This window comes from Carassius auratus, unplaced genomic scaffold (genome assembly GCF_003368295.1).
Source record: "Carassius auratus strain Wakin unplaced genomic scaffold, ASM336829v1 scaf_tig00031743, whole genome shotgun sequence".
NCBI classification, from domain to species: domain Eukaryota; kingdom Metazoa; phylum Chordata; class Actinopteri; order Cypriniformes; family Cyprinidae; genus Carassius; species Carassius auratus.
This window is the reverse complement of record NW_020525947.1, coordinates 20537-46706: the sequence shown is the minus strand read 5'-3', so window position 1 is coordinate 46706 and position 26170 is coordinate 20537. Positions and strand designations below refer to the sequence as shown.

Here is a 26170-nt window from a genome sequence, read left to right as displayed (position 1 = left end):
TCCCATCCAATTTTCATTGTAATATATATTAAATGGGATTTGTTGTATTGTCTTCAATGATTGTGATTCACTTGAAATGATTAATATACTGGTATTTCAGTAAATAAAATGTTTATTTTTCTTGCATTTTGTCTACTTATTACGATGCTTTTCAAGAAATTATTTTGAGAAAATATTTCCTTTTTTTTGGGGGGGGGGGGGGGGGGGGTTTGAGATTGAATATGACCTTGTCATGTTTTTCATTATAGATGCTGTTATATTTTCTATTTGCTTAAATAGGACCGAGCGCATGAGATTACAGTAAGAAATCGGCCTGCAATGTGCCTTTGTGGAGAGAGCATGGTCACATGATCACCTGCTACACAAAGGCAAAAGAAAGGACAGGAAGAGATCAAGTTCCTCACAACACTTCCTCTTTCTCTCGCTCTCTTTTCTAGTCTAAACCTTACCGGTACATCCTCTCAATGGGCACGTTAGATCTCTGCAGCTCTCCTAGAGGAACTCTGGAGTTCGGTCTGACCACACCTGTTTGTCAACACACAAACAGCATTGAGAGAGTGATTTCAACACTCCACCCAAAACGTCTCGCAAACAACCTTACTCGCTTATTTTTTATTATCCCTTCTTAGTTTAATCATTCTGCAATCCTTCTAAATAAGACTGTTTGCGTCACCAGGCAGCTTTCTTACATGCAAGCTATAAATAACACCTTAGTCTCTGAAAATCCAAAGTTTTGGACTAATCTGAAAGTAATGCATAACGCTCCAAGGGTTACCCGCAGTCTTGGCTGCCCAGCGGCGGCCGGCTTCGTTGAAGGCGGCCAATGCGCGGATGGAGGCGCGGATGATTCCCCATCGGAACATCGCCCCCGGGTCCATCCCAATCAGCTGCCGGACATAAGCTCGGTCGCTGCTTCGCAAGAGAGCCACGATATCCGGACGCATGTGATCCGTGTTCTTCTCACGGAAATCCTGTTGGAGGAAATTCACATGCAAAAGATGGAATATTAGCAGGGTCATTCTACAAAACGGGAGTCTTATTGTTAAATTTTGTTTTTAAAATGTTTTTTATTATGTGGCTTGACCCCACCCAAAAAAAATTACCTTTATCTGGTATTTGACCTTCCCAGCAAAATGGAGGATGACGAAGGCTGGTTCCATCACTGGAGTTGGCACGAAGTAATGGTTCTGTTGGTGCTGCTGTTTGAACTTGGCCAGCAAGGTTTTATCAGTGGCGTGAGGAAAGCTATGAAGAAAGAAATGTACATCAGCACAAAAACGGGTGCTTCTCTTTAAAAACAATACGTTCAGAGAGCAATGAACCAATGCAGGTCTTACTTGCTCTCCTCATCAAGTAAATAGAGGAGTCCAGTGGGCTTCTTGCTGATGAGGTGGATACAGCCGACGTTATCGGTGTAATCAATGTTGTGCCAGGTGATGCCCTCAGCCTGATACTCCTCCTGAAGGTGGACCAACCACATAGTGTGATCAAATTGGGATAAAATGGAGACTTTTAAAGGTTGCGAGCGTGCAAACCGGCTCACTAACCTGTTCAAGTTTAAAAATGTGCTGGTTGAAGTAATACTGGAGCTGCTCGTTGGCGTAGTTGATGCAGAATTGTTCAAAGCTGTTGGTCTCAAAGTCTTCAAAGCCGAAGATATCGAGCACGCCAATGGATAAGCACTGAAATAATGGAGAAACCACATGACTGTAAGAGCTTGGACATCCTTAATGCAGACTCTGACTGTTGCGGTTTCAAGCATCTTACCGAAACGGACTCCTCCATGTCTTTCTTATTAAGCAGCGCGTGATTGATGCGCAGGACGATCCAGTCGAACAGGGCACTGTACAGAGACTTGGCCATGGAGTCTCGAGCGGTGATCGCCTACACAAACGACACTCGTTTAGCTACAAAAACACCTGGGCGCTCTGCTAACAGTGGTGTATGAAAGCGGACGGCTCTAGTGCACCTCGCTGTGGCTGTAGGGCAGAATCAGCTTGTCGTTTACGGTCACCGTTTTCCTCTTGGTAAGAGCCTCCACCAAAGGCTCCTCCTTAACCTGGACCGAAACGCCAAAGAAAGCTTGATTAAGACGTGACATCCGAAACATACAACAAACTATCAAGAGCATAAAACAAGCATGTAATCAGATAAGCACAAAAATGGAGGAAAGTCCCTTTTTGCCCCTTTACAATAGGACTACACAATAATAACTAATTAATATTATTACATAAAAAATGTTTTACTAACATTTTAAATTGTATAGTTTAAAGTTATTGCAATAATTTTTTATTTTAGGATACAATATGTACTCAATAATAGGGATGGGTTTAGTAACAAAATCAAGAATGATATAAAATACTACTACTACTAATTATTCAAAATACATATTTAAAAATATATATTAGTGATAAAAATAAACAAATCAATCAGGAAATATATTACTATTGCAATGACATTTGTGTATTCAATAATAATAAAAGATAAAACTATATATATATATATATATATATATATATATATATATATATATATATATATATATATATATATAGTTAGTAATATTTTATATATATTTTATTTTTTATATTTACTTTAAATTATAAAAATTAAATAAAGAAACATTAGTTTTGAAATAATACTAGTTTATTGAATAATAATAATAAAGTAAAACAGCATATATAAACCAATACTTATTTTATTATTATTATTATTCAAAATAACATTTTATTTTATCATTTATTTTATATTTTTTAATTAACTTAATTATACAAATCAATAAAGGAATGCATGACTATTGAAATGTTATTGCATTGTAACATATTTATAATAATTTTATAAAAATTATTTTACAGATCAACTGTAACATTTAAATATCAATATTTCTTTGCTGTCAAATTTCAAACTATCAAGCTTTTATTCAGCCATATTCCATTCTTATGACAAAATGTATTTTTAACGTATTTGACCGAAAAAACACCGAAATCTTCATGAACGAGCAGAAATCTCGTCCCTGATGGAAAGTTTGAGAAATGCACTCACCTTAAGCAGGTCTGAAAGTGTGGAAAGCACCTCTGGCGGCCCCACGTCCAGACCTTCCTCTCTACCGGACGACTTCTGACTGTACGTCACATTTCCCAGATACAAGATGGCCGACAGGACGGAGAATATCCTACAAGGATAAACAGACGAAAGTCTCAGATGCTCTGAACATCGACACAACCCGTCTGTCTGAAGACATCTGTCCTGAGAGTTTAACTCACTGTCTCTTGGTGGCCGGGAGGAAGCCCACCATCTCCATCGCCTGCTGCAGTCGCTCGAAGTCATGGCGAAGGTCGTCTGCATCTTCTATCATAAAGTTTTCCTGAAAACGAAAACCAAAAATGGAAAACGGTTGCAATTTCCAAGGCAGTTTTTGACATACAAGCTATTCTAGTATCAGCAAGCAGTGATATTAGGAGATGAGAGGGTGTTTTAATTTGCAGATGACCTGTTTGAGGTAGAAGTATTCTTCTGGTTGCAGGAGTCTGAACTCCCGCCGCTCCTCCTCCGACGCCCCTACCAGCAGATAGTAAAACACGTGGTAGTTCCTGTACGAGGAGGAAAGAACGAGCAGTTATTGAGTTTCGAAAAAGCTACACGCTACTCATGATTAAAAGTAAACCACAGACAAGCTACCGCTATGAAAAACTAGTTAGCTACACTCCACATTTCACTTATAAAAGGCCGATAATGAAACTGAGGCAAATTAAAGAAAGGCGATATCTTGTTTTAGGAGCAATTCATTTACATCGAACCATCTGAACGAATCAATTCATCAACAATGGGACTATTTATTAATCCTGATTTATATTATAATATCCATAGTAATACAGGTTTTCTCCTGAATATGGATTAATTTCTATAGTGTATTTGGTTATTTATATATTTAAATTAATGATTAAATTAAATCTTGTTTTTGGAGCAATTCATTTACATTTACCATCTGAACGAATCAATTCGTAAACAAATGTAACTTAAACAGTTTAGCTAAACAGTTTTTCCCTTGAATATGGATTGATTTCTATAGTTGAATCTATATTAAAATTGAAGGAGGGGATTTCTTGTTTTTGGGCAAATTTATTTACATTAATCCTTCAAATGAATCAATTCACTCTGAATCTCAGCACTATTTATGTTCATTTTATTAAAATATTAATTACAATACATTTTCCCTGAACTTTTAAACTTGATTTATATACTTATTTAAATTTATTCATATCATAAACGTATTTATTTCTGCATTAAATTTGAAAGATGTGATATCTTGTTTGTCGTGAACCATGATTTAAATAAATATATTTATATTTTTTTAATGCACTGATGTAAATGTATTTACCTGAATACATTTAGATAAACAGGAGATAAATGTCTTGTTTTTTTACCAATGCATTTAATTTAATACATTTTTTTTCTAATTTTTTATGTATTAAAATACATTTCCAAAACAAAAAAACATTAATTTTATAAAGTCTAATACAGTCTTTTTTGTATATAAAAAAAACTATGATTTAAATTTAGATATTCCATTTATTTACATGCACATTCAATTTGAAGAAGACTTTTAGACCAATTCATCCACACGAATCATTTGAATGAATCATTTCACTCATAAATCACGCTATTATTAGTCCAATAGGATTTCCCCCATTTGAATCATTTGAATGAATCAGTTCACTAGGGTAAATCCCTAAACCACTTGCTACTTATCTAATTAGTCAAAGCTATTTTATAGTATTTTGAACACAGGCGCACAATCAGGTTGTTGAGAAACATGGCCTCTGTTTTTCAGGTTCTGCAGCAGTCATGGTGAGCTGATAAGAGCTGATAATACTGCGGTTAATGCTGCAGAAACGGCTGTGAGAGCGATGGGCCGATAGATACGGTGAGAAACATCTCAGTCTCGAACTACACATCAAAGCCGCTTTCTGATGCACAGAAGAGACGTTTGGACGTCGTACCTCTCGTTCTTCTCTCGGGACACCAGACGTGACTTTTCCAGTAGATATTTCTCAACCACAGCCCTGAAAGACAACCACAAACACGTCAAACGTCAGTCTTCGTCACAAAGTGCATTCGGTGAACGGCCAGAAGAAGATCCTCAGTAGAGCACACCAGCGAACGCTCCTCATTCTCATTTAAGAGAGAACCAAACCAACCTGTTCTGGGATGGACTGCAATTTTGCTAACTTTGTAATGATTACATACTTAAAAAAAATATTGACTTTATTAGCCAGGCATATTTTTATGACTCATTTACCTGTCAATCAAGCACATTTTCGCCTTATCATCATACTGTGGAACTGTCATTGTCATTTCTGTATTGCATGAAAAAAAAGTTTTTGTAATGCAGTTTTTTTTTTTTTTATCAAAATGCATTTATTTTATTTGTTTACATTATTATTTTTTATTCATTTATTAAATGTATTTATTTAGATATTACACTTATTTGATTTTAAATGCATTTACACATCATGGTATAATTTAAGATGATTTAAAATAATTTTAGATATTCACTGTAATAGTTTTTTTTATCAAAATGTATTTGTACATTAATTTCTACATTTAAATATTACATTATTATTTATTTACATTATTATTTTATATGTATTTTTTAAATGTATTTATTCAGATATTAGATTTAAATGTATTTACACATCATGGTATAATTTAAGATGATTTAAAATAATTTTAGATATTCATTGTAATAGTTTTCTTTAATCAAAATGTATTTATATATTAAATTTTTTTATTTACATTATTTATGTATTACATTTAATTATTCAGATATTAGATTTATTTAGATTTTAAATGTATTTATACATCATGGTATAATTTAAGCTGATTTAAAATAATTTTAAATATTCATTTTTTTAATCAAAATGTATTTCTATATTTACTTTATTTAAATTATTATTTTATACCGTATTTATTACATTTATTTATTATAAGTAATTTATTTATCATATGTATTTATATATATATTAAAAATTACCAATTTAGTTCTAACGTCAAATATATTTCTTTATTGAATAATTATGCAGTCATTAAAGATTTATTACTTCAATACATGATGAGGATTAAATTATTAATTTTTTACTGCACCTGGGAAAGGTTTAGCTGAAACCTCAAGTAAACATTAAACCACTCAAGTGAAATGAAAAGAAGCCAAAAAAGGGTGACTACAAACAGATAAACTAAACTAAGATGGCGGTTCAGATAAAAAAAAAAAAAGTGAAATTTGGCCAGAACGAACAATAAACCATAGAGAACGATCTGTGATAAGAGCCGCTCTTCTGAGGAGGAAGTGAGTCGGAGGAAGTGGCCGGTGTGACGTCAGACGTCAGCTGATAAAGCCGATCAAAGCGAGACACTCACCCGCGCACCACTCCACTCTCCAGGTAATTGACCTGGATGAACTTTCCGAATCGACTGGAGTTGTTGTTGTTGGCCGTCTTTGCGTTGCCAAATGCCTGCAAGAGAAAACACAACAGGACGCATGACTTAAAGACAAGTTGTGTTAGTTTTTTTTTTTTTTTTTAAGCATGTGCAAACTAATCATAAAATTTTTTAAAGAGAAAAATCTTAAGTGTGTGTTTAAATGTGTATTTTAATTAAAAAATATAATAATAAAAAATTTATTATTAACTATTAAAACAGTAATATTAAATTACCATGTTGCATAATAATAATAATAATTATTATTAATCACCATTTAATTATCATCATCGGTTAATCATTATTGTAACTAACATTTTGCACATTAATTTCTTCATTTTATTGCCTTCATTTATTAATGATAATAGAAACAAAAAATATAATACCTAATAATAAAATATTTTAAATTATTATTAATCATCATTATTATTGTCAATAATAATAACTATTACTAATTATTAACAAAAAAATTATTTAAAAAAATAACAAAAGAATATAAATAATATAACGGCAAACCTGATAAATATATATTTTATTCTTTCTGTTAATATCTAAATAAATAAATATGTGAATGACTAATTATTGATCAAAAAAGAATAAACTGAATACAAATAGAATAAAAAAACAGTAATAGATAAACTATTTGATTTAAAACATAATACACATCTTTATTAAAACATTATTATAATTGTTTTAATAATAATAATTCTTAATTTAAATAATTAAATGAAAAAATTATTAAATCATTATTACTTTTATCATTTAATTGTACTATTATTATTATTTCATTTTATTATTCATATGTAATTTGTTATGAATGAGCTTTAAACAAAACCCGTTTCAGATGCAGTCCTCATCTGAGAGCAATAAAACAATGCTCTTTATTTGAGTCAATCTGTCTGAACGTGTCGGATGCTAGTTTTCGCTCTGACTTGTGAAGAGCAGTTTGATCTTATCACATTATCATAATCATCGGTTCACACCTCCAGTGTGGGGTTGCCCATCTGTGCAAAAAACAGTGACAGCGACCCCCTTTTATTAATGGGCCGCTGGGGAAGAGTAGAGGGTGCAGGGTCACCCCGTCCCTCAATAAGCCAACAAAAGGCCTGCCGTGGGGAAAGTGGCTCTGTGCATGTTAAAGAGGGCGGCTTTGTGCCAGCCAGCAGAGGAAAACCGTCCCGCTCCAGACGGACCGGGGGAAGGGCTCTAACCTAATTAAGATTCCCCGCGCTCAACCTTTGACCCCCTTCCAAAACGCACTGCTGAACGTTGGGGAAAAACTGAAGCAGATACTGTAACCAATCAGAGCTTCTGTGCTTAAAGAGACAGTACACCCAAAAACGTTATGATTCACTCACGACTTCATGATGTCACAGACCATGCTGTTTTAGTAAATATATAAATAAAAATAAACAAGTAAATCTATAGAAGAAATAGAACATTTCTGGAAAGAAAATGAATAATCAAAAAGTAAACAAAATTTACTAAAAAAAAAATAGCAAAAAACAAAAATGAAAAAAAAATCATTTTTATTAAGTATTAATAATAAAGTAAAAATATAAATTTAAATCGGCTATTTAATAACAAAAATGTAATATTAAAACATTATTATGATAATAATCATTAGTATTCTGTAACTACATGAACATTAGTAGTCAATACAAAGATGGATGAAAAAAGGATTATCAAAAAGATTTAAATACTAAAAATGAAGATTAAAAGAAAAATAAATTAAATGTATACAAATAAAAATAATGCAATAAACAAAATAAATAAAACAATAAAGTAGATAAGTAAACAAAAATAAGCACATACAGATAATGAAAAATAAATGTTAATAAAAATAGGCATGATATATCAATCATGATAAACCGTAGTTTAAAACGTCCTTTTAGTAGGTTTATAAGTCGTTTAATAGCTACAGAGTCAAAAATAATTCACTGGATAATGTTTATTCACTGCAGAATTATTTGAAATTCTCATAACACCTGACAGATTGTGGCATTTATCGGTAAATCTGATATTACAAAACCGATACCCAATTATGGTAAAATGTTCAAATATCGGGGAAAATATCGGTTAATCGATATATCGGTCGATCATTTTGTATGTTTCTCTTATGGTTTCAGACGTGCCTTGTGAAGCGGACATCACAGGATATTCCGCCATGATTCCAGCTCGAAGCGAACGTATATGTTTCATTCAAAATGCATTGAAGTGTGCGGGACGTGAATTTAAATTGTATTTATTTACAGAGGTATATGATGTCGCACTTGTCCGTGTGAAGATGTTGCGCAGTGCAAATCCATGAATGAATGTTTCGAAGTGAGGTAAACTTCAATCAATGAACACTCTTTAGGGACCATGTCAATGGGAACACAGTTCATGCACAGAGCTCACTTCTAATGAGCCGATTATCTGAATCAGGTGTGTTAAAGAGAAACATGCAAAATATTCAGAGCTGGGGGGCGCGAGGACTGGAATTGAGAAGCGCTGTCCTTGTGTGTCCTAACAGTACTTACAACTCGCGATTGAGCGGGTGAATGGTTTGCAAAAGTGCTCTACTTATAGTGTTAGGGGAGGGGCCATGGCTCGGGGGCTCCAGTGTGTCATCAAACCCACTCTTTAGCCCCGCCCACAATATCCTGAACACAGTGAAAAACTGTTTAACTCCACTATTCAGAAATACATCGTTCACAGCCTGTGTTGTGTGTTTCAATGTGTTTCAGAAATACATTGGCAATGCTTTCAGAAACAATTCTCAGAATTTGAATATTTTTGGGCTCTGAACTCGTGGAAACGTTCAGAAAGATCCACCGAAAAAACACAGAAGGGAAAGATCTCTCTCTCGCTGAAGTCCGTCAGAAACGGAGCAGACCAGCTGTTTTGGTTTGACACGAGCGGTTGGCAATCACTCGATAAACAACACAAGCTCACAAGCTCCTGCTGATTGGTGTAGGGCTCGAGTGCTATGAGGAAACAACGACGCGACCGCAGAAGCCAACCGGGCTATTTTTCTGTCAGAATGTCGCAACTGCGGCGCACACGCTCAAGCCTTTTCTGTCTGAGCTGGGAAAGGAAATAATACGGGGCAGGGGAGAAGACAGAAATCTGCAGACCTGTCTGTACTAGTTCTTATTCTTCACTGTTATTTGGGAGTCAGCTTTCCACAGATTTCCACGACAAAGCCACAAGGCTCTGCTTCCGCATCGAAACTCGAACTTCGACAACAATAAATCCCATTTAGTTGAACTGACTGCTCGCCAGCGGCATCAACACACATTGGGTTTGAGCAGAAGCAAGGACTGACCCTTTGAGTCACTCGGAAAACTCCAACACTACAACAACAGCAGCATGAGAAACTAAATATTGATATAGAAATATTAGTATTAATATAACAACTTAATTGATTTTTAATTAAACAATTTGAATAAACAATTCTAAAATAATTTTAATATATAAAATATATTATGCTGTATACATTATATATACACACTAAAACTTTCTTAAATTAAATATTGATATAAATGAACATAACTTTTAACTAATTATTATAATTATTATTATTTACAAATGATGTTTATTACACAGTATATTTAAATTTCAATTAATATTAATATAATAATTTCTATTTGATTAATTTATAATTAAATAATAATAATAATACAATTATAATTATATTAACTATTTTTAAATCATTAAATTATTATAAAATCATAAAATAGTACATTATACTATACACACAAACACTAATACATAATTATATATTTCTATTTAATGGGTGTATATACATAAAAATGATAAAATTATTTGACAGGTTTATTACATAAACACACAGTATGTTTATATGAAGACTTAAATGCAAAAAATAATTAAATAAATATTATGAATTAATAAATGCACAAACTATATATTTATGTGTATTTAAACATATACCATTTATAATAGATGTATACACATGAAAATGTTCATTTCGATTAAATAATTTAAACTCAATATTTTAGTACAATGCTTATATATCCAGTATATTAATACACATGTACTAATCTACATATTTTAAATAAATTATACAATTAAATTACTATAAATTATAAGTGAGTGTTTAAACACTACTAATAATAAGACAATAAATTATTTGAAATTGTACTATATATTGCTTTAATATTATACTACAATATTGCACATAATATACAATTGATTTAGAAATAGTTAACATTTTTACAAAATAAACAGATACATTATATACTAACATATAATGTACAAGTGTACTACTGTACATATAATATCACAAAACAACTTTGTATAGATATTATCAGCCACATTAATCCTGCAGCATAAGACCGCTTCTTTACATACAGTATACACACAGCCACTGAAATATAAGCCATCCATACAATCCATCTGGAATCAACAAAGACCCTGTTCTCAAAGCCATTTCATAAAAAGGCCTGTAGAATCCTATTACTCAAAAGTAACACTATGGGATGCTCACATGACTGTCAGATAGAGCTGTTTTTTCTTTATTCACGGCCTCGGAGCCATTGAGCACAAACATCAGGCCATCTCAAGTGAGCTGTGTGACTTCATTTTCCCAGTCTTCAGCGTGAACACAAAAGGCAGACTCTGGGTGGTTTTGTTCGGCGTTACGATATCGGGTTAGCTGGTGACAGCGTGTACTAGCGCTAATTGAGCTCGCGACACAATAGCATGTCAACAAATGACCTTCAAGCAGAACGAGGCAACAATTCATTAGCTCACAACAGCAATCAAGATACATTATATGAAGAAAGGTGGAAAAAAACTAAGTACAAGTACTATGGAAAAAAATTTAATAACAATGGCTGCCCTAGCATTAAAGCTAATTGCCTTTAGGGAACGAAAAGCGCAGCAGTTCAGAAATCAATCTAATAAACACAAATAAGATCTTCAAGTTAGACATTTGGTGTTTGGCTACAGTTTAAAGGCCTGTGAATGTATTCAGGTTTTAAATTAACTGAAAAGTTTCGGTCCAGGTTGCTAGAAACTGGAATCGACCGAGATTATTAGTGTAGGTCTCCAATTGGCCATTTTATGGTACTCTTTTTCCACATGTCGACATCCCACGTGTATCATTACAGTCATCCCACCAAAAATAGCTCAGACAGTTTCAGGAAGCCAAAGTCCACCACACAAGACTAACACAAAGCCTGGAGATAAACAATGGCCATGATATAGCCATGACAGCTTCCTGAGGAACAACACGCTGGGTCTCGACACCCAGTGAGCAGACCGGCCAATGGGGAGCGAAACCTCTACCGCTACCACTTCCTGTTGAAAAAAAAAAACTGCTTCCTGTTGAAGAAGTGATCAGACAGAGGGAAGTTCTGTATTACTTCAGAGGACTCACGTGTGTGATCAAAAGCCAAATTGTTGACACAGAAACAAGGTGTTTGCAGAGCCATTGTGTAAAAAAGAAAGAGCTCAATGGCATTTGCAGAGTCTCCAAACTCTCCTGTTACATGATACTCATTGACGTAATCCAGAAAAGCCATTTGGTTCTGGACAAAAAACACATTTATGGCTTGCTGGATTCCCAACTGTTTTCCTGTAGGGCACTTTCAAGAAGAGCATGCCACATTATTAGGTCAAACAGCATGGTTTACTCGCCGTAGATGTTGTTCGGCATGCACTGAAGGTGAAATATGCATTCAAACAAAGCAATGTGTTGTAGGAGGGGGATTTCGAAAGAGGGCAGCTCCGGTGAAAAGGCGCCCGAAACCGGTCTGACGTGTTGGTCAATAACAACAGGTGCCAAACATCTCTTTTACATCATGCAAGTTGAAACTGAGACAGCAACGTTCAGCTTTAAAAAGAAAGAACTGTAAAATTACAGTTTAGATTGGGTCAAGGTCAATCAATTTGCTTTCGATTCAGTTTAAAGCTAAACTTACACAAAACTAGTTGCTACTGGGCAAGGTGCCTCGGAAGGTGACAATTAAAACCAATTAAAAAGGTGACATAATTAATTGAGTAATCAAGGACAGCATTTACATTATTTGGGTGAACGATCCCTTAAACTATTCCACAGTTGTAACTTCGGTAGAAGAAACTGATGGTGGTAACTTGTGGTCCAAAAGTTTGGAATTGGGACATGAGTTGATGTATCCGTCAAACAGTCAAAATAACTAAAAAAGACGAGGAGGAACTTTGCACTGACTCACATATGGAAACTTTTCCCTCTGATACAATGCAGAGAATAATAAAAACTGAATATTTGGTCCTTTCTTAAAAATCAGCACCAATTGAACGTCTTGTAAGATGGATGAGACAATTGGACTTCATGAGACCGTAAAAGGAAGAGAAGCCTAAAGGAGATCTGACTACTATCATTGAAAACTTCTGGATGGAGTCTCATTCTGGGCTCAATGTTCAATTGACCAGTTTCACAGAATGCTTCTCACCACAAATGCAGAGATGTGGGGAATATTTTTTAATGAAGCCTGAAGACTTGTCTGCCAAGGGACAATGACTGTGCTGACTGCGGAGAACTGACTTCTAGTTTTCAGTAACCACAAGCACTGGGGCAAGCGTCAAACAAAACCTGCCATCTTCCATCCCTTTTAGGGCTTGCTACACTTATTCTGCTAAAGGAGGCTATGCTAAGAAATGACACCAAAGGTTTTCTAATGACATCATGTGTACAGGAAACCTCTGCAGTACTAAAGAAGTGATGTGAATCGTAGAAGCCAAGTGGGTTGTTTTTGTCTGACTGGTGACTTCAAAAATAGCACTTGTATGCAACCGTGAAATCTTGAGAAGGACTTTACAAGACCCTTTAGATGATAACCCATGAGTTGTGAAAGACTCACAATATCCACTCTAACCGTCAAGTCCAAATGGACTTGAGTCTCAAAGGTCAGTTTTTACCAGAGGTACCTCTACCATAAACCACCATGAGATCAGAGTTGGGGAAGGGTTTCTACTCATATTTTGCACAATAACAGAATGTGCTTGAACATGTTTATGGGACCGAGCTATAATTTTAAAGCAAGAGACATAAAACAACAAGAACTGCATGAGACACAGCCCCCTGAGGAAAGCCTCCAGATGTAGGTTAGCCAGTACTGCAACATGAGCTATGCAAGTACAGCAAGTTGTGACCCCACGTTTCAAGCACAGGCTTGTGGGAAAATGCTCTGTAAAAAAACTGATCCAAAGAGCCACAGTTTACAGTGAAGACTGAGTGATCTATGGGTAAGCTGTCATTAAGGTTGTTACGAAGCATTGTTCAAAGTTGAGAGCTTTTCCAGACCCTACCATTCCAACAAATGAGCTATTTTGTAGAAGCAACCCTCCAAGGATTTGAAGAAACTAATGCAAAATGCTCAAATAAAGATACAACACAAACACCCAAGACAGACTATCAAATGTAGGGTTCTTACATAACATACAGTTTTTGGGGGGTTGACAAGTTCTGAGGTTGACAACTGCCAACCGCAAACCCATCAACAGTCTTCCTTTATCTTAACCATCTCAGTAACTGCACAAAAACATGTGAAAGGTTAGGAAACTCTAGAGACTTGAGCATAGAATCTGTGCAGCATGAAATGTCAATTCGACAATGAAAAATGGTCATCAGCTATCCCATGTCCCAGTAAGTCCTCCAACAAATCTATTGATCCTGAAATCTTTTCCAGATCCTACAATGAAGAAAAAAATGCTAATCTGTAGAAGTATCCAATGGATCAAAGTCAACACAAATCTAATGGTTCTTATGCTTTACCATTTTTGGGGGGTTGAAAATGTCTACAGTTGACTACTGCAAACTGCAAACCCATCAGTTAACTTCTTTTACCTTTCAATACAGTTAAACAGCATCTCAAAAGGTTTACAAATTCTTAGAGACTCAAACTCAGAATCTATCCAAGAGTAAGTCTCTACTTTCAGTAAAAAACCCTGTCAATTATCCCATGTCCCAGTAAGTCCCCAAACGAATCTACTATTCCTGAACTCCTTCGCGAATGATGACTATCATGTTATTAAACCAAGTTTGCGTCAAGCTGGTAATCATCTTACCTCTAGCACTGGTCCAGCACCCAAAATGGTTCGTTCCACTCCGCTTGCGTAACCCTTCTGGCTGAGAGCGGTCAAGCAGTGAATGAGGAAGTTAGTGCTTTGCGTTTTGCCCGAACCGCTCTCTCCTGAGATAACAATACACTGGTTGATGTGCTTGCGCAACATGGCATAGTAGGTTACATCAGCAATGGCAAAAATATGGGGCTCCAGCTTGCCCAACTGGTGGTTCTCATACATTTTGACATATTTGGGGTTGTAAATGGGTAAGAACTTAAAGGGATTAATAGCAATGAGGATACTGCCAGCATATGTATAAATTTTCTTCTTCTGAAAACGAATGCGGAGGTTATCCAAGATGCTGTCCTCATTTAGGACTGGAAGGTTACAGAGGTCCTCAAGGTCCTCCTGCTGGGGTGGGAGGAAACCCCGAGCAACCAGTCGCTTGGACTCCTGCTCGTTCCCCACGGTAGGTAGGTGCACGTAGCGGATGGAGCCATCGTGGTTGCGCTCTTGCAGGAGGAAGTAAAATCCCTCTTTCTGAGAATGTTGTTCCTGGGCTTTTCTCGGCCAAAGAAGAACCCTGTGCACGGGAAGGTCAGTCGATTCCAGCACCCACTCCTCCCCACCGCACTCCTTCACCTCAGCCAGGACATATAGCTTTCTGGTATCCAGTCCAAGGGTCTCAGCCGCATCCCGTATGACGCTAGCTGCGGTGGCCTCCTTGGTGACTCGGAGTATACAGCACGACGCCGTCTCCAGAGAGAGTCGGGGGTATATCTGAAGTTCGTAGGCCTTTCCATCTTGGCTAGTTGTCCCGTCGCCATCTTTGACACTCATTCTGACTCAGGACGAGCCCCTTCAGCATTACGTACTGCCTTCACAACCACCATCTAGCACCTGAAAAAGAGGACGCAAAGAATTAGGCCTGCAACTAACATGAGTGATTAGTCGATGATTTCTTTGATTAATCACTATTTTGCAAAATACTCACTTTAATTTAAAAGATACAAATAGGAATACTGCAGTAAAATAAGGTACAAACTACCAAATAATTAGGCCTGCAACTAACATGAGTGATTAATCGATTATTTGGTCGATTAATCATTATTTTGTTTACTTGTAAAACATTAAAACATACATATTATAGTAAAATAAGGCACAGATTTGTACAAAAACACTTCTGAACCACATTAAACACTAGCCTTGACACATGAAACAACACAGTTCTGGCCTTGTTTAAAGCATTTAATACAAATCACAATTTCTTCGGATAACTCATCATTGCGGATCACCCTGTGGCCATATTATGCATGCATTTTTGTTCCAAGCCCGGATTTTTGAAAGGTGACATTTACTGAAAAAGGCTTTTCCTTGAAAGCACAGAGACAACCAGCCAATAACGTCATGTCAACAATCATTTCCATTATAGATATTGCAGTCCCAGATTTCATACTGGCCTACTTTGTTTCTTACTATTAACCTTTCACTTTTTGTTTTGGAACAAGTCCCAGCCAGTGTCATTCATCTTAATTAGATCGATCATTCGTAAACAAGAACTTCGGGATTTAATTAAAAACTGAGATAAGGTGCCATTACTGGTGCTCTTTGGATGAACAGATCACCCCTATCCCTTATTTCTCAGGCCTGCAGCTCTCCATCTGAGCTTACCATTCATGGTGCCTGACACAAACTCAACAGCTCCTTTATTTAATCTGCCTAAAGCATGTCCCTGCAATACTCTCTGATCACGAGTGAAAACTGCATCTGTGTAGCAACATCTAACAGGAAACCATGGTCACAGTCAGAGTTAGTGTGTTGCTGTGTATCTGCTGTGACTAGACAGCACATCTCTATAAATATACAGTACAAAGCCACAGCTGCTACATCATAGGTGTCAATATCGGCATGGCAACTGCATCCCTGTATATAATAAAGAGTTAGAAACCACTAAAGTCACATGGTTTATGGTCATTCCATGAAGAACATTTGCATAAAGTCTGTATTGTAGAACCAAAGACGACCAAAAAAAGATACATTTTCTCAAACAAAACATGCATTATCAATATGAAGACATTTTTAGGGAATAAATACAGAAATTACTTATATAATTAAAATATTCTTGCTTCAAGCATAAATAAAGCAAAATATATTTGCTTATATCAGAAAACAATCTTAAATTCACACCTGTGATTTACATTATTGTATCTTTAAGTATATAAAACTATATATATATATATATATATATATATATATATATATATATATATATATATATATATATATATATATATATATATATATAACACTCAAAAAAAACAATGCTTTACAGTTAGCAAGGAAAGAGGAAATAACTAAACTCTGCAAGCAACAAAGTTACACAACACACAAAGTGAAGCTCATTTTGTGCACGGCACTTTTAATACCAGCCTTTGGTTATGATTTCTTAATGCTTCTGATGTGGAAATCATAACCTGTAGCAAAAATTATGACAATCTAAATATTCCAAACTATCCCTTCAATGACGTTTTCTATCAATAAAATAATTCCATCGCGAAAAATAATCTTTGTGAATGCCACTTTGAAAGGTGCCCTAACAGGCCACATGCTCCCGTGGGTTTCTTGAAGAACCAAAATCAAACCAACCAATCTAAGCTTATCCAACGCTGTTTATTATAGATTACCGAACTTTGGTTTGGCAGAGTTATTATTATGTGGCAGAACAAATGACGTAAAACACTGTACGCTTGCTCTAACAGTAAATTTGAGGATGCAAGTTATTTCCCGGGAGTGTCTTAAACAACTGTCAGCTTATATTGAGTGAAATTAAGTTACTCTGGAAAGTCCTCGAGAATGAATGGACTATTTTCTGATGGTTTGACATAATGGGGAACCATTGAAACCAACATTTTTATGCAAGATCAAAACCAAACCAAACCATGCAGGGGTCAACAAAATCTCTCAAAGCATGGCTTCTTTTATAAATAAATATGAATATTATTTTTTTTAAATTAAAATATCATTAAAAATAAAGTAGCCTAAATAAAATAGATGAAATTGTTGGTAAACAATGGCTAAATGTAAACCTAAGTCTGTAAAATGATGCGTTTCAACTTTTCCAGCCTGGTTTCTCAGATGGCTGAAAGTAGGCCATCCTCCCAACTTGGCGTTTGAGCATAACCAAAATCAATAAAACTCCAAGGCATGCATAAAGTCAGCGACCACAAAAACAGCATCATCATTACGGTTCATTTTGCGCTGGCCTGAAAAAGACCAGCCAGGTTTACTCAAGACTGGGGGAAAAACACATGAAGCGCCCGCCACTGGGGGGAAAGAACAGAGCTGGATTTATCTCTGACAGACAGACACCTCATGTTTCAGAGCAAGTCCAACATTCCTGAGATAGAAGAAAAGGAGTGTCAGTCTGGCAAATTTGACATTTAGAACAATCATGCATCTAAAAAAACAACTTGTGAGTGGCTTTGCAAATCTACATACTAGATAGGGAGCATTCTAACTCAAATAGAAACGTTTTTGGAATATTCCAAATTTGTGACACAAATAGAACCTCACAGTTCCTGTTGCAACACGTTCAAATGTTTTGGAACAAATCTGAGACGTAGTTCTCATTTTCATGAGGATGTTTTAAGCTGAATGACTTGATTGAGGTGGACGAGAACAAGCGAGACAAAGTCTCCAGTGCACCGGTAAAGACCATGCTGTTATTGTTACTTCGTTTCCAAAGATCACCAGGATCGTCTCTCACAAGATCAACTGACTGGCACCCAAACAAAAGTTTGGGCCTCTTTTGTGCTTAGATCCTGGTGTTCTGCCGCGGAGGCTTCCTTTAACACTTCCCCTCAGATAGAGATGCAGGAGAGTTGGCCACGCTCCCGGCGGAGAGAAGAGAAGAGAAACCCATGAGGTAAATCAGTCACAGGCTCTTTGTGGAGCACAGATGCAGCTGGAGACGATCTGAATGAAAGGCTGTTGAAGTGGAATGTGCGGCTGAAACAGAAACAGGGCTTTTGTTTTAACATCACCTCCATTTAGGAAGCAAGTCTTTTAGCAGACGCGTGGGCAGAGGAAAGACAAACCTCCATGGGATTCCCTACGGACAACTCCTCCATCAGTCTGGTCTGGTGGACGTTTCCTGCAAATGTATGCCTACGCTGAACGGTTTTCAATCAGACTGAACATGCATAAGTCACAGAAACACCCACAGGTGTCTACATATGACTCTTCAGTGCTAATCTGTGGGGTTTTTGCACAGATGATGCTGTTATAATTGCAGTTACATGTATCCATTTAGCAAAGTGACCTACAAAGTACCGCATTTCCCGGAAAACATAAATTGCTATTTTTAATCATCTAAAATGTGCAGGAATAGTTCACCTAAACATGAAAATGTGCTGAAAATTCAGTCACCCTCAGGTCATGCAAGATGTAGATTAGTTTGTTTCTTCATAAGAACAGATTCCTTCACTTGCTCAGCAATGGTTCCTCTGCAGTGAATGGGTGCCGTCAGAATGAGAGTTCAATGAGAGAAGACAAAAGCTAAAACAAATCCAGCATTAAGATGTTTTTAACTGGAGGAAGCATTTATGTGGATTACGGACTCATATTTTAGCCAGAATCAAGAGCTCAGAGATAAAAATGTCTTAATGATGGACTTGTTTCTCAAAAACATGCAGCTTTTCTCTTCTCAAGACATTAACTGATGGACTGGAGTGCTGTGGATTATTGTGATGTTTTTATCAGCTGTTTGGACTCTCATTCTGACGGCACCCATTCACATCCATTGTTGAGCAACTGATCCAATGCTACATTTCTCCAAATCTGATGAAGAAACAAACTCATCCTGATCTTGGATGAATTCAAGATGAGAAAATATTCAGCAAATCTTAATGTTTAGGGGAATGAAGTACTAAAAGCCCATTTTAGCCCAGCTAATGCTTCAGTTTAACAAAAGCAAGCTTGTTTAAAGTAAAGAGGCCGAAGTGAGCCAAACAAGCATTTCAACTCTTGAGAGAATTCAACACCAGCCTGAGTGGAGCTCAATAAAACATCGGCAGTAGTTTCCACAGCGGGCCAGGACCTCCTGCAGAGGCACATGTGCTCCAGCTTTAGTTTCACCATCCTATCACAGTTCATCACTGACACAAACACCGAACGTAGACCCAAAAAACCTATACAACCTCGAAAAGGCATTCGGAAATCTCAGAGTTGATCTTTCCTTTGAGCTGCAAATCACTCAAAATGACTCTTTGTGTTCGAGTCGTAGTGTTAGCTGCTCTGATCTAGGGGCTGTTTTGAATTTTATCAAATTGGCCGACATGCGTTCTGTGCAATTTGCATGCAAACTGTTTCCTGGACGTGCCAGAGAAAACACAGGCCTAAACGCTCCGGGACAAATCTCTGCATACAATCTTGACAAAAAACATGCAGATAGTTAGCGACGAGCGCCCGAAATACAGGCTGCATATGAAACGCATTTACTGTCTGAGGGGAACTGCTAATTATGATCCAAAAAAAGCAGAACGTGAGTTTACAAGCAACACCATTGACCAAGGAGAAGTGCATCTACTGTTTGTTGTGCGAATGAATAATCAATTATTATATGCATTTTTCTTGAATCCCGAGTCTTAAATCTGCAGAAAAACATGAGGATATGCATGCTAAATGTTCAATCAAACAGATCGATGCTCTTCTCGACCACCAATTAGCCTGTAAAAAGTCATCAAACAGAAGCCAAAGCTGCATCGTGTCATCTGCTCCGCTCTGAAAACATCTTGAAGACATTTACTGCTCCTCCTAAATCTCCCGATATTACAGCTCCAGACTTCGTTTGCAATCACTGAGTGTTTCTGTTGGTCATTACACGAGCTCTGGGATTAGCTGGCATATCCAAAAGGAATGTCAGCCTCGCCTCGCCTCCATGACTTACTTTTGCCTGTGTGGCGCTCGGCATGAGAAACCAACTAAATAAGACCAAAAACACTCTTTTTCCGCTGCTTTTAAGGGTTCATGCTTTCTCTTGGCTGTATAAAGATAGACACACTGAAAAACCAAACAGATTTTGCATGCACTGCTGTTCCAAAGTTGTTTTTTTTTAAAGCAATCGCTCTCTTTGCTCACCATGTGCATTTATTTTATCACAAATACAGTAAAAACAGTAATACTGTGAAATATTTTAGCGATTTAAAATAATGTTTTCTATGTGAACATGTAGTAAAGTGTAATTTATTCCTGTGATCAAAGCTGTATTTTCAGCATCATTAAACATGCTAATGGCTTAATCAGATTCAATGATCTATGCTAAGCTAAGCTAAAAGTGCTACCGCCAGACCCGGAGATCGGCTAAATGGATTCAAAAACGGTAAATCTCAACTGTTCAACTATAGGCGAGTTGGAAAATGATCTTATTTTCAATAAATAAATAAAAAAGTAAATAAATAAAAAAGTTGAGTGTTCCTTTAATTTGCATCCGCGATTAATAATAGTATTTTATTATTAAAAAAGTAAATAATAATTTCACATTTGAATCCTGTTATCTCAAAATTTAAAGGAAAAAAAAAAATTTCGTAATTATTTCGACATTGATAAAAAAAAAAAAAAAAAAAAAAAAAATTACAATTAAATTTAAAATGTATTTAAATTTGCAATAAAATAAACACTACCATGATGAATATGGGCAATTGTAATTTTCAAATAATAATAAAAAAATGACTTGCTTTTATTATATTACCACCATTAATACTTAAAAATATAATTTAATAATTATAATAATTGTAATTCGAATTCGAATTTTGGGAGAAAGAAATGTACTACATCAGTGACAAGAAAATAATGCCAATGCAAAATAATGTTTTTTTGTTTTTTTGATTGATGAATTATGGCCTATTGCATGTGAAAATCGCAGACTTGAACCTCCTTGGGCATATTTACATCAGATGAAGAGAAGAATGGTGCAATGTTTGCCCATATCCTAAACAAACAGCGTCACGAATCAAGCACAAGTCAACAGAGATTGGCTCCAGAAAGCTCTCAGCTGCACAGCTCTGCTTAATGAGCTCAGCGGAGGATGGAGGAGGGTGGGGGTGTTTTATAAAGTCCCTGGCACTCGAACCACTCCATCCACTTTCCTCTCCCGTCCAGACAGGCCACTTCCTGCATGAGGTCATTGTATGATTGGGTCGTTCATCAAAGCCACACGCTGACAGTAGCGCACGGACACTCCCATTCATCTCCGTTTGACACACGTTAGACAATAAGATTATTCATCATGACTTAAATGCCCAAAAATGTCAGGGCTAACATGTTTAGAAGGGGTTAATGCAAAACAGCAACCGAATGTGTGTCAGACCAGACTCATTCTCCATGTGCTCTATAATTAGGGTTATTTATAAACTTGGATGGAGAGCGCGCATTGGAAACGTAGAAACGTCCGAACGCTTTAACGATTTCCGTCTGCTTCTACCGCGCGTGCGTCATCCCGAGTCCACGCCGCAAACTCTGGTCGGTTCGCGTGATGCTTTCAACTCCTCTTTTATCTTTCCCCCTCACACACCCATAATGCACTGCTGTCAGGCCGCTGTGGGGCACCTTCTGGTCTTCACCGCAGCCAAACAGATGAGTGACCGTGCTGGAGGTTTCTCTAAATTAGGGAAGCATTCCGCTCTCATCTGCAAATCTGGCAGTATTTCGTGAGGAAGGCGGCTTCTGTGAACCTCGTGTAGGAGAAAACCCATCTAATTCTTGCCATCTGTTCGTTATTAGTGGATAATGGATATGAAGCCACTGGGTTCTAGATCACCAATGAGTTCATGTTCATCCATTACAGAAGAAAATATAGACCTAGGCCTAATATAAGGCTGAGAATATCCACTAAATATTCACATATAAAAAATAAATCATCATCATTAATATTGCGATAATTTAATGCGTATTTTACTTGATTCACTAAATATAATGCAGACGTTTAGCAAACATAGAGAGCAAAACTGGTTTTAATAGCCAACAAAAGAAGACATTGCAATAGATTTTGTATTTTAGTATTTAAGTAATTGCACCTTAGAAGTGAATTGATTCTTATGCAGTGATTATTTTGCAAAAAAAAAAAAATATGAAAAATAATCAGTGTAGAATTTTTCATAAAGGATCTTTGTTAAAAAAGATGCAGAAAAAATACTTTTAATTTTTATGCAATAAAAAAAGAAAAAAAAGAAAAGAAAAGCCTTGCGATTTATTTTGCATTAAATGTTTGTTTGGTGGCAAAAAAAATGTGGTTGAGGACAATTCTGACAAAGAAAAAAAAACTAAAATATATTACAAATATTATTGAAGACCAAAAAAAGCAGCATCATAAAAGTTGAAGTAAAAATAGTTGTAGAAAAAAATTTAGTTGTTATATTAGTGCATATAAATGAATAAATATATGTATAAATATATATTTAAAAAATAGGCAGTGTAAACAAATGTCTTGATTTATTTTTGCAAATAACTTTGAAAGAATGATTCGTCTGATTGAAGAAAAATAAATAAATAAGCCAATCAGAGCTAATACTAATCTTTACATAAACATCAAATATTATTGAAGGTCAAAAAATGGGATTTCTTTTAAAGCTACAAAATAAACGTTTTAGCAAACATACATGCAGAACCAATATTGCAGTTGTTATATTCCTGCATGTACATGAAATAAACAGATACTTTTTTATTGTATTAATTCAGTGTGTGTGTGTGGGGGGGGGGTGAGTGCAAAACATTCATTGTTTTTGACTGTTTGTTTGAATTGATCACTTCCTCTCTGGTTGAGACCAAAACCAACATATTTGAGCCAAAACAGAGTAAAAGCATATCTATTGAGCTGTATCTCAGCTATCAGACTGGGCTGTAAAACCCTGCTGTTTGTAAAGCGGTGTTGCCCAGCCCTACTTCCAGGTCTCTCATTCAGTAGTTCCCTTTCACAAGCACGTCAGCGCACATATGGTGCAACAAAAACGCTTTGTGGGCCTCTCTCTCAACTTCACAATAACGCTTCAAAACAGAGACTGAGAAAAAAGAAACGAGTGAGAATGAGTACACAGGGCAGGGACACCCAACCGTCTGACACTCCTGGCAACCTGGGTTTCCTTTGACTACGTCTGCATTCAGCAGCGACCATCGACTTCCTGTTCACGTCTCCTAGTCACAGAAGAGTTTCTCAATGTGAACCCATCGCCTCTATTATAGTCTTCACGGTCATGTTACATTAACGCCAACATGAAACCAATTTCACTCCCATCATGATATCATTTACCAAAACAAAAAACTATGCACATCTTCTGGTCTAGATTTGACATGTGCAACTTTAGTTTAAATATCACCTCCAAATGACCAGGACATAGTCCAGAATATCAGAATCTGACACAGAGATATGGACATGTTTGTTTTTGGCGTGACATGCACTGATGAATTGTTTCGCAGGAACTGTGATTGGTTGTTGAAAGGTTGAACATCCGCAGATCTCCAGTCACTTCAAGGCTCTTTTTCTCATGCTACGTTCACAAAAACAACTGTGAAAAACCCTCAAACGCTAACACATGACACGTCAAAATTAATTTTCTCGCTTCCTGTCAGGTTTCTGTTCTTGATGATGATAGGGTTTTTCCAATGGCTGTTTAACACAAACAGTAGGAGGACAGAAGTCAGTCAGAGCTGGGAAAAAACAAGCCAATCCTAATGTCCAGGCAGGCATAAAAACACCATCCCACTGGTTTTTCCAAAGACAATAATGAGTAACAATGTATTTTGGGTTTATGATGCTAATATGTGAACACTTAAAGCTTTATGTGACCATAAATAGCATAACCAACACTGTATTATGACATCTGACAACACAATGAAACACAACGCAACAAGTAGGAGGTTCAACCTGGACGGCGTTTATATCAATTCATTTACGAATCGCAGATTGTGTACAGATCATAAATCATAAAAAATGGAATGGAACCAGACGTTCGAATGTAGCCCGACCGACCAGAACATGGCGGGAAATGAAAGATGAAAAGTTACATTGTTGCTGTATGATGAATGATTCGAACAAAAGCTCAATCCGGGAAGTTCGATTTATTCTGAGAGTTTTCGCCGCGAACCTATCCTTTATCTCTTGTTAACACGACTTTGAGTTATCTTATAGCTAAACCGCTATTTTTTCGACATAACATTTATATATTTTAGATTAGAAATGTTGTTTGGGGGTTTGAAACAAAAGCCGTTTGACTTCCAGCCACCCGCAAAGTTTCTGTTCGCCGCCGCGGAGCTAAAGCGACTCGAATACATGAATTAATAAAAACTTACCGTGATGTGTGTATGTTGTGCCGACCGAAGCGTCTCATGTTTAATAAGTTAATAAATGTGTCTGCTGGTCGATTGTCTCCGTGTGTTTGTGCATACGTGTATGCGGCTCCTCCTCTTCAGTAGATCGCCCTTTTCATCAAACTCATCCAGACAGGTTTATTTCCACCCCTGAGACCGCTTTAAAAACAGAGCACACCGATATGAGTCCGGAGAGGACACAGGGACATGCTGAAGGCGATCTGAGAGCTTTGTGATCCGCACAATCACACACTGATGAGGAAAACTCGTCTGTGCGAACAGAAGCTGAACGGCGACGCGCGGTGGATGAAAGAGAACTCGCCTTAAAGGAACAGTTCACCCAAAAATGATAATTAACTGGGAATGTATGGTCATCTTCAGGTCATCCGAGATGTAGATGAGTTTGTTTCCTCATCAGACTTGGAGAAATGTGTCATTGCATCACTTGCTCACCAATGACTGAATTGCTCTGGAGTGGACGGGTGCCATCAGAATGAGAGTCAGCTGATAAAAACATCACAATAATCCACAACCACTCCAGTTCATCAGTTAATGTCTTGTGAAGTGAAAAACTGTGTTTTTAATAAACAAATAAACCTTTAAGACACCTTTTTTTTCTTCACTTGAAACTGCTACTTCTAGCTTAAACACAAGTGCTCGATCATTAATACTACTTTCCTTGTTGAAAAAAAAAACAGTATATTATGCTGGTTAGGTATGTTTTGAAACATGTCTGCTGGTTTAAACTGGACATTAGGACCAGCACATGACCAGTTTAAACCAGCAGCCATGTTTCAAAAGCCATGTTTTCAAATGAAAATGGTCCAAAACAGTTTTATCATTGGATTTTTATGTGATAAAACAAGAGAAGATGCACTTTTTCATCAGAGGAGGCGTTGGTATGGATCATGGACTCATATTTTGGCCAGAAGAGATGGTTTAAAGCTAAAAACTAGGGATGCACGATAATATCGGCACAATATCGGTATCGGCCGATAAAAGCTTAAAATGACCATTATCGGTATCGGCCGATATGAATATTTCTGCCGATGAGCCAAACCGATATTCTCCAAGTGAAATAATTGACCCGTTTTTCAGATGTGAATGTCAGTCTACATTTGTAAAATAATACATTTATGGTAGAATCAGTACAGAAGAGATACATGGATTTCTCTTCAGTAAAATTAAAGTTTAAATATATCAGTATATATTTGTATATATATCGATATCGGTATCGGCATCGGCCAAAATTATTTTGAAAATATCGGCATATCGAATATCG

The 26170-nt window shown here is 36.4% G+C and overlaps 1 protein-coding gene across 4 annotated transcripts in view; it reads right to left on the bottom strand.

Annotated features, from left to right (window-relative positions):
• The window catches only part of LOC113080600 (unconventional myosin-IXb-like), a 28662-nt gene extending 3488 nt beyond the window's left edge, over window positions 1-25174 (bottom strand). The window contains exons 1-14 of one of the 4 annotated variants that reach the window (XM_026252758.1): window positions 24871-25174; window positions 14533-15429; window positions 6418-6512; window positions 5001-5063; window positions 3491-3590; window positions 3264-3364; window positions 3043-3172; window positions 1970-2059; window positions 1768-1884; window positions 1548-1682; window positions 1338-1459; window positions 1104-1245; window positions 776-971; window positions 450-525 (exon numbers count right to left, since the gene is read on the bottom strand). In XM_026252758.1, coding sequence (XP_026108543.1) covers window positions 450-525; window positions 776-971; window positions 1104-1245; window positions 1338-1459; window positions 1548-1682; window positions 1768-1884; window positions 1970-2059; window positions 3043-3172; window positions 3264-3364; window positions 3491-3590; window positions 5001-5063; window positions 6418-6512; window positions 14533-15369 — 2204 coding nt within the window. In that variant the 5' untranslated portion in view covers window positions 15370-15429; window positions 24871-25174. The remainder of the gene's footprint in view (window positions 1-449; window positions 526-775; window positions 972-1103; window positions 1246-1337; window positions 1460-1547; window positions 1683-1767; window positions 1885-1969; window positions 2060-3042; window positions 3173-3263; window positions 3365-3490; window positions 3591-5000; window positions 5064-6417; window positions 6513-14532; window positions 15430-24870) is intronic. The other 3 variants (XM_026252760.1, XM_026252759.1, XM_026252761.1) reach the window with 3 other exon arrangements.
• Between the last annotated feature and the right edge of the window lie 996 nt (window positions 25175-26170).